Source organism: Lycium barbarum, chromosome 12 (genome assembly GCF_019175385.1).
Source record: "Lycium barbarum isolate Lr01 chromosome 12, ASM1917538v2, whole genome shotgun sequence".
NCBI lineage: Eukaryota > Viridiplantae > Streptophyta > Magnoliopsida > Solanales > Solanaceae > Lycium > Lycium barbarum.
Genome location: NC_083348.1, coordinates 26,780,276 through 26,790,533, shown reverse-complemented (window position 1 = coordinate 26,790,533; position 10,258 = coordinate 26,780,276). Strand labels below are relative to the sequence as shown.

At 37.6% G+C, this 10,258-nt stretch overlaps 1 protein-coding gene across 1 annotated transcript; it reads left to right on the top strand.

Moving 5' to 3' along the window:
* Positions 1–271: 271 nt before the first annotated feature.
* On the top strand, positions 272–5,272 carry LOC132624175 (uncharacterized). Its single transcript, XM_060338993.1, has 7 exons — positions 272–375; positions 422–606; positions 667–1,392; positions 3,713–4,199; positions 4,485–4,584; positions 4,627–4,681; positions 4,848–5,272. The coding sequence occupies exons 1-7, from the start codon at positions 272–274 to the stop codon at positions 5,270–5,272; spliced, it is 2,082 nt and encodes a 693-aa protein (XP_060194976.1).
* Positions 5,273–10,258: the final 4,986 nt, after the last annotated feature.

Here is a 10,258-nt window from a genome sequence, read left to right as displayed (position 1 = left end):
CCAAGCATGGAGTATTGATTTTGAAGGTGATGATTTTATTAGCTTTAAATTAAAGCTGAAGAATGTGAAATTTGTACTCTCTAAATTTTGTAAGGAAACTTTTGGTGATATTTTCAAGAAGTTAACAGTATGGGAAGATGTCGTGAGAATTAAAGAACAGTTATTTGAGGATGATCCTTCTCCTATGAACAGGATGGTGCTGCAACAAGCACAAATAGAATTAAAGAAGTATGTTCACTATGAGGAAGAATTTTTTAGATAGAAGTCACATATGACAAGTTTTGCTAAAGGAGATAGGAATACAAGGTACTTTCACAGTATTGTGAATGTTAGGAGAAAAAGGTTTGCAGGTCAAAAGAATTTAGAATCAGGAAGGTATATGGCTAGACGTAGATTCACTTTTTGCAGAAGAGTCTTGTAGATTCTATCAGCAGCAGTTTTCTCAAGAAGGTGATCCATTAGACTTTAATCTGTTACAACATGTTCCTAGTATGGTTGACCAGGATACTAACAATCAGCTGGTAAGAATGCCAACTTTAGAGGATATGAAGAAGGCAGTTTTTGAATTATCTGCAGATAGTGTTGGTGGTCTAGATAGTATGATTGGTATATTTTATCAGGTGTGTTAGGACATTATAGGTGCTGATTTATACAATGTTGTAAAAGCTTTCTTTGATGAGCAAACACTACCCAAGTCCATAACACATACAAGCCTGATACTATTACCAAAGAAGAATAGCATTGAGACATTTGCTGATGTGAGACCAATTAGTCTAAGTAAGTTCATCAACAAGGTTATTTCAAGAATGGTTCAAGATAAGCTTGAATGTCTTTTACCTTCTATAATATCCCCTAATCAATTTGGTTTTTTCAAAGGCAGATGCATCATTGAAAATGTCCTTCTAACTCAAAAAGTTGTGACTGACATTAGACAAAGGGGAAAACCTGCTAATGTAGTGCTTAAACTTGACATGGAAAAAACATATAATAGAGTTTCATGGATGTTCTTAATCAGAGTTTTAAGGAAGATGGGATTTGCAAAAGTTTTCATAGATATAGTATGGAGGTTAATAGCAAATAACTGGTATTCAATACTTCTTAATGGCCAAGCTTCTGGTTTTTTCCACTCCACAAGGGGTGTAAAACAAAGAGATCCTCTTTCTCCTGCTTTGTTCATTTTGTCCGCTGAAGTGCTATCTAGACCATTGAACTCTTTATTTGAGAACAATGATTTTAGAAGCTATGGAATGCCCAAATGGAGTACAAATTTGAATCATCTAGCAAATGCAGATGACAGAATAATTTTTACATCTACAGATTTTAAGACATTGGAGCTGATTATGGGGGTATTACATGGCTATGAACAGATATCATGCCAACTTATTAACAAAGGTAAGAGTTATTTCTATGTCCACAATAAAGTGTCTAATGTGTTGATACAACAAGTGGAAAATATCACTAGTTTTTCAAGGGGCACTTGTCATGCCCCGAACCATGGCTTGGGCGAAACACGGCACTCGGTGCCTTACTGCATGTGATCTAGTAAACCACATGGCTTACTAAATCATCATGAGGCATAACATGAGAGGAAATATAACATGAGAACATGACGGGCTTTGAAGAACACACATGAAGTCATAAAAATTAATAAAATACTCGTTATAACATGAATGCGAAAATAAAATGAGTTGAGCCAAAGATGGCTAAACACCTTGCATGTCTAACATAACTAAACTGACTAGTCTATGAAACCTCTAATCATGAGTCTTGACTGGAAAATGCACTTGCTGGGACAAGGCTCCCAGCATACCTTTAAATGAATAACTAATAAAATAAAGATAACTAACTAAACCCCGAATGAGATGTGCTCACAAATAGGCTGATACAATTGAATCCTACTAAGAAGATGTGCCGTCCTATAAATCCATACCCGCATCGTGAAATGCAGGCCCTCGGGCAATAAAAGGGGGCGTCAGCACATTGAATGTACTGGTATGTAAAGCAACTGAATGAAATAACATGGGACATGGAAATAACATAATATAGACTGAACTGAAACATGATCAAGAACATGAGTACATACACATATATAACATGTGTAAAGTATCGTGAGTAAGGAGAGCAGTAAATATAACCGACAACATGGTCTGGTACTTGCGTCCTACAAGCAGAACACTCATACCTTGCCAGGGACATGAGATTTAATAATATTATGAAAGGATCTTGTCATTATGAGAGATTGTCCTAAGCATGGATGGAGCGATCCCCATCCTATGGTGGCTACGTAGTTTCAGGTTGTTTGAAGCCTTCTCGGTAATTAATGCAACTCCCAAAAACATGAATATGGAAAATAAGTGGCACGTGCTGCCCATGGCTTTTCATGAATCATAACTTGCATGTACATGGATATCATTCGTATTATTCTTGCATGAACTTATAAAACATATATAGCTTTTCTTGAAAATATCATAATAGTTCATAAACTTGCATGTAAGAACCCATGGAATGAAAGGTATGCGTTTTCATGGATTACAGACAGATTCTCAATAATCATAATGATATATCAAGAACACAATAAAGAATTTATAACAATTTAATACATAATATAACATGGGGCATGGAACTAGGGTTATCATGAACATGGTTAAAAACTCTAGTTTTCGTAAAGCTTCATACTTTATAGAAGAAGAAGAAGCGTGGGAAAGAACAATGATGTTCCCACACGTAGATAGCAACCCTACATACCTGGTAATGCTCCAAGCTTGAAATAAAAATCTGATCTTGGAAGAAGAATTCCAAGGTTTAAGTCTTGAGACCTTTAAACTGATTTTCTTGAAAAGCCTATGTTAAGAACAATGATTACAATGTTAGATTATGAGAACACATGTTAGAATTGATTTGGAAGGGCTTGGATTGACTTACCTTGATGTTTTGGATTGTTGGGAGAAGAATACCTTCGTTCTAGGATTTAGGGACTTGTAAAAATCAAAATTAGAACTGAAACCATGTATTTATAGTTTCTGGTGCGTAGTGGGAAATACGGACAAAAATACGGTCCGCATTCTAAATTACTGTTCGTAAACCTGGATCGTAATTAAGCATGTTCAACAGGACAGAAACACTATAGCACTCCTTCCCAAATATGACCATCAAATATGGGTCGTATTTTAAAATATGATCCGTATTTAACAATACATATTCCCAAGCCAAATTCTAGAATGAACATTGATTTAGATGCCAAATTACAATTTCCAATACGGGTCGTATACTGAAATACAGTCCGTATTATGGGGCGTAAGTTGTCTATGTCTAGAATCATGAATATAGCCTAGTTTAAAGGTAAGGCGTGTTACAACACTTTTCCTTTTACATATTTGGTTGTCCTGTCACACACTCATGGAAGAGGAAAGCAGATTCAAATGATTTGATCAAGAAAGTAAAGAATAAACTGCAGACTTGGAAAGGAAGATTACTATCATTTGGAGGAAAAGTTGTTTGATCACTAATGCCTTGATGAGCATGACAATATATTTATTGTCAGCTATCAAACCTCAAAAAAATGTTACCAATGATTTGCATAAAAAATTTGCAAGATTCTTCTAGAACATTAGTGAGGAAGGTAGAAGAAGGCAATAGTCACCATGGTTGAACTTGTGTATGCCAAAAGAGAAAGGAAGAGTAGGCTTTAGATTATTGTTTGATGTATCTAAAGCCCTATGTGCAAAACTCTGGTGGAAATTCAGGACAACAAATACTCTATGGGCAAACTACGTGTGGATCAAATACTACAAAAGGCACAGTCCTGAGAATGTTCAGTGGAAAGGAGGTTCTCAATTATGGAAAGTAATACTAGAGGCTAGAGATAATATAGAACATGAAATATGGTGGGAACCAAGAAGTGGAACTACAAATGTTTGGTTTGACAATTGGACAAAGTTAGGGGCTTTATATCACATTGTTCCTGATGATTTTGTGATAGATAATGGTGTTCAAGATGTGAAAGAACATATGCTGCAAGAAGTTAAGGACATAGGAAGATTGAAGAAATTATTTCCCATGGACTTTATAGTTCATATATTAGAGGAGTTACACTTTCATGAACCAACAGAAGAATGGGACAGGGCAAGATGGATGATGACACCATCAGACAAATTCACAATAGGAATTGCAGGGGAGCTTATTAGGAGAAAAGCAACGAAGTAAGATGTGTTTAAGAACATGTGGACATCATAGTACCTTTTAAGATATCTTTCTTGTTTTGGAGGCTATGGAAGTTTAAAATACCAGTTGGAGAGGTAGTAACAAGGATTGGGATAGATACTGAAGCAACATGTTATTGCTGTGATCATAGACAATATCAAACTATGGATAATCTGTTGCTACAAAAGTTTGGACATATGTTGAAGCTGTTGTAGGCATCACAATATAGTTCAACAAGTCAAGCAAATTTTTATCAGTATGATGGAATGTTGATTGACCCTCAGAGTTCAAAACTATAGTAAGAGCTATTCCAATGGTTACCATGTGGTAGATATGGAAGTGGAGGAATACAGTTTTACATGGTGGGGAGATGTCCATCATCAAGTTGATTTATGAGATCAATATGATTATATATCAAATGTGCAGACTGATGTTTCCATAGTAGCACAGCCTACCAAGATGCATTCCTCAAATCCTGCAAGTTTCTGAAGAATACAGGCCAAGAATTGTGAGCAAGATAGTTAAATGGTAATTTCCTATGCCAGGTTGGTTCAAATGTAACTCTGATGGTACTTCTAGAGGAAATTAGATACTAAGTTCGGTGGCCTTTTTTATTAGAAATGCAGCAGGTGATTTATAATATGCAGTAGCTAGAAGAATTTCAGATGGTTCAAACATAGTGGCTGAACCAATGGCATTGCAGGAGGGTCTCAAATATTGTGTTGCACACAGTTTGCTACCAGTAGTGATGGAAACAGACTCTATGACAATGAAAATGATCTTAGCAGGACAGTGGGAGGCTCCATGGTGTATATCATTGATCATAAATGATATCTCAAGATTGATGAGGGATAAGGAAGTAAAGGTGTATCATGTTCTGAGAGAAGGAACTGGCCTGGCTGATTTTTTAACTAACGGTGTTTTTGATTTTGCAGGTGTTCATCAGTTTGACAGTATCAGAAAGCAAGGCGAATTCGGAACACAGAGAAGGAACAAATACCATACATGCGAATTAGGCAAGCTAAGGATCATCACGTCCCTAACGATTAACAATAACATTGTAGTTCAGTAGCAGCATAAAGGCTGCAGTTACACATGCCATAAGTAGCAGCATATACTTGAATGAAAATGTTTTTGGCAGGATTACAAGAGTGGTATTAGCGTGTTTACATGCTCATTATTTTGTAATACTTCTAAAGATCTGTTCAATTTTTAGAGACAATGGCAAACAAAGTATAAAATAATGTCATGGAGATAACAATTGGATTTGAAGAAATAATAGAAGAATCCTGCTCCATCCTGGAAGCCTAAATCTTAATTCATCAGACTTTGAACCATAGCACCTGGTGAGAGCTTATAGTTGTTTGAGATGGTATCAAGTCAAGGCCAGAGGAAATGCAGTAGACAAGCTTCTATACATTCTTGTAATATAGTTTACACTTTTACTATTATTTTTTCTGAATTTTGTTTATTTCTTTTTCTTTGCCTATACAGAAAACTTTGTATTTTTATAAATCACTTCCAATCTTTGATTGGTGGTTTTCATTCAAAAACAAATCTCAGTGTATTATGATGCGTCCCGTGTTTGTTTAGGCGTCGTGTTGATGCAAGAAGGCAAGGTCAATGCATATGTCTCTAGGCAATTGAATATCCATGAGAAAAACTACCCTACCCATGATTAGGAGTTGGCAGTGGTAGTCTTCGCTCTAAGGATTTGGAGGCATTATTTATATAGGGTCTATTATGAGGTATTTACCGATCATCACGACCTTCAGCACGTGTTCAGTTAGAGGGATCTAAATTCTAGCCAACGTAGGTGGATGGAGCTACTGAAGTGTTATGATATCACCATTCTTTACCATCTGGGTAAAGCTAACGTGGTAGCTGAAACATTGAGCCGTAAGGCAGTGAGTATGGGCAATTTAGCTTGGTTGATTGGTTCAGAGCGTCTTTTAGCCACGGAGGTTCTGACTCTGGCTAACTGTCTTGTGCGTCTTGATATTTCAGATCCAGGAAGAGTTTTATCGTGTGTTGAGTCGGGTTCATCTCTTTTAGATCATATTAGGGCTCAGCAGTTTGATGATGCTAAGTTATGTACGATTCGTGATAAGGTTTTGAGAGTTGAGGCCAAGGAGGTCGCGCTTGATGATGATGGGATTTGAGGATCAAAGGACTTGTGTGCGTTCCTCGTGTGGGTGGTCTGATTTGATTCATATTGGATAAGGTTCATAGCTCCATGTATTCTATTCCTCCATCGTGATTTGAGATAGCACTACTGTTGGGGTTGAATGAATAGAGATATTGCAGTTTTCGTTGGTCAGGGTGGGAATTGCCAGCAAGTCAAGTATGAGCACCAGAGACCTGGTGGTGTGCTTCAGAGGATGCCCATTCCCGAGTGGAAGTGGGAGTGGATTCCCAAGAATATTTTGATAGGTCTTCTGAAGACCCTGGGTAAGTTCGATTCAGTTTGTGTTATTGTTGATCGGCTGACTAGGAGATTACTTATAATGGAGATAAGTTAGCCAGAAATTACATACGAGAGATAGTGTGATTGCACGGGGTTCCTATTTCTATCATTTTCGACCTAGGCACTCAGTTTACCTCCAAATTTTAGATGATGTTACAGGCAGAGTTAGGTACTCAGTTATACCTTAGCACCATATTTCATCCACAGACTAATGGTCAGTCTGAGCGGACTAATCCATGTGCTTGAGGATAAGTTGAGAGCCTATGTTATTGATTTTGGTGGTCATTGGAACTAGCTCTTACCCTTGGAAAAGTTCTCGTACAACAATAGCTACCATTCAAATAGTGATATGGCGTCATTCGAGGCTTTATATGGTAGGAGGTGTCGTTCTCTTATTGGGTGATTTGATGTTTTTAAGGGTCAACGTTGGTGTACAGATTTGCTAAAAGAGTCTTTAGACAAGCGGAAGCTTATTAAAGAAAAGCTTCTGGCATCTTAAAGTCGGCAGAGGATATATGCATGCCGGAAAGTCCGGGATCTAGAGTTTATGGAGGGTAAGCAGGTTCTTCTGAAGATTTCACCCATAAAGGGTTTCAGGAAAAGGGCCAACTTGAGCCCAAGGTACATTGGTACATTTGAGATTTTCCATCGTGTTGGTGAGGTTGAGGTTGCTTATGAGTTAGCCTTGCCACCAGGCCTGTCAACTGTTGATATGGTTTTCTATGTTTCTAGGCTGAAGAGGTACCAATCAGATTCGTCTTACATCATCCGATGGAATTTTGTGTTGCTTGATGAGAATCTTGCCTACGAAGAGGAGCCTATTGCGATCTTAGATAGGCAGGTTAGAAAGTTGAGGTTTAAGGAGATAGCTTCCTATCACGACCCAACCCAAGGGCCATAAGGGGCACCCGGAGCTAACCTACCTAGCACCACATGACATACGTTCGTTACATAATCATACCTGAGTGGGCCATCATGCTACCTAATAAACATCATAAGCTCTAAGTGACACAGTCCAAAGATATATATATATATATATATATATATATATATATATATGCATCATCAAACTATACCTATGTATACAAGCCGACGAGGCTGTCAAAATGATATAACAAGATATGGAGCGAGAAGGTCTTAGAATATCTAACTGTGCATATTTGTATTCGAGCCTCTACATGGAGTGCAAAACATAATAAGGACGGGATAGGACCCCCCCCCCCCATGCCCATATGTACACAAAAGAACCATACCACACTGATCTGCAAGTTCAGAACAAATGGAGTGCTCCTGTACAATTGCAGAGCAGGCAGCCAACGGGTCTAATCCGTCTCCCTGTCTACCTGCGGGCATGAACGCAGCGTCCATAAACAAAAGGATCTTAGTACGAATAAAGTACTGAATATGTAAGGCATGGAAAACAACAAAATATAGATATGAAGTAATAAGAGATAAGAGAGATAACCTGCACATCTGAATGCCCCTTAAGGCAGATGACACGCATGCTTTCCTTTTTAAAAAACAACATTTTCATACATATACATATATCATAATAGCGTACCCGGCAATATAGGCTCGAGGTTATCCGTACCCGGCCATAATGGGCTTGGTATTATCCGCACCCAACTACAGTGGTATGCATAATAGGTGTTGTACTCGGTTGACTATAGCGCGGTTGGTGTGAGGAAATAGCTATATATATATATATATAAGCATGCATGACATCCTAAGGAAACGTGTTTAAGAACATATGGATATCAGAGTACCTTTTAAGATATCTTTCTTTTTTTGGAGGCTATGGAAGTTTAAAATACCAGTTGGACAGGTAGTAACAAGGATTGGGATAGATACTGAAGCAAGATGTTATTGCTGTGATCATAGAAAATATCAAACTGTGGATCATCTGTTGCTACAAAAGTTTTGACATATGTTGAAGCTGTTGTAGGCATCACAATACAGGTCAACAAGTCAAGCAAGTTCTACCGGTATGATGGAATGTTGATTGTCCCTCAAAGTTCAAAACTATATTCAGAGTTATTCCAATGGTTACAATGTGGTAGATATGGAAGTGGAGGAATATAGTTTTACATGGTGGGAAGATGTCCATCAACAAGGTGATTTATGAGATCAATATCATTATATATCAAATGTACATACTGAGGTTTCCATAGTAGCACAGCCTACCAAGATGCATTCCTCAAATCCTGCAAGTTTTTGAAGCTACAGGCCAAGAATTGTGAGCAAGATAGTGAAATGGCAATTTCCTATGCCAGGTTGGTTCAAATGTAACTTTGATGGTGCTTCTAGAGAAAATTCGAGACCAAGTTCTGTGGCCTTTTGTATTAGAAATGCAGCAGGTGATTTACAATATGCAGCAGCTAGAAGATTTTCAGATGGTTTAAACTTGGTGGCTGAAGCAATGGCATTGCAGGAGGGTCTCAAATATTGTGTTGCACATAGTTTGCTATCAGTAGTGATGGAAACAAACTCAATGAAAATGATCTTAACAGGATAGTGGGAGGTTCTATGGTGTACATCAATGATCATAAATGTTATCTCAAGATTGAGAAGGGATAAGGAAGTAAGGGTAGAGTATATTCTGAGAGAAGGAAATGGCCTGGCTGATTTTTTAACTAACTGTGTTTTTGATTTTGCAGGTGTTCATTAGTTTGACAGTATCAATTCACTTCCTATGAAAGCAAGGAAAATTATTAACATAGAGAAGGCACAAATACTATACATGAGAATTAGGCAAGCTAAGGATTATCACGTCCCAAATGATTAACAGCAGCATTGTAGTTTAGTAGCAGCATAAAGGCTGCAGTTACACATGCCATGAGTAGCAGCATATACTTGAATGAAAATGTTTTTGGTAGGATTACAAGAGTGATATTAGCATGTTTACATGCTCATTATTTTTTAATACTTCTAAAGATCTGTTCAATTAGGAAAACTAGAGAAAATGGCAAACAAAGTATAAAATAATGTCATGGAGATAACAGCTGGATTTGAAGAAATGATGGAAGAATCCTACTCCATCCTGGAAGCCTGAATCTTAATTCATCAGACTTTGAACCATAGCACCTGGTGAGAGCTTATAGGTGTTTGAGATGGTATCAAGTCAAGGCCAGAGGATCTGTAGTAGACAAGCTTCTATACATTCTTCTAATGTAGTCTACACCTTTACTACCATTTTTTCTGAATTTTGTTTATTTTTTTTCTTTGCCAGTACAGAAAACTTTCTATTTTAATAAATCACTTCCAAACTGTGAGTGGTGGTTTTCATTCAAAAAACAATCCCAGTGTATTATGATGCGACCCGTGATTGGTTAGGCGTCGTGTTGATGCAAGAAGGCAAGGTCAATGCATATGTTTCTAGGAAATTGAATATCCATGAGAAAAACTACCCTACTCATGATTTGGAGTTGGCAGCGGTAATCTTCGCTCTAAGAATTTGGAGGCATTATTTATATAGGGTCCATTATGAGGTATTTACCGATCATTATGGCCTTCAGCACGTGTTCAGTTAGAGGGATCTAAATTCTAGCCAACGTAGGTGGATGGAGCTACTGAAGGGTTATGATATCACTT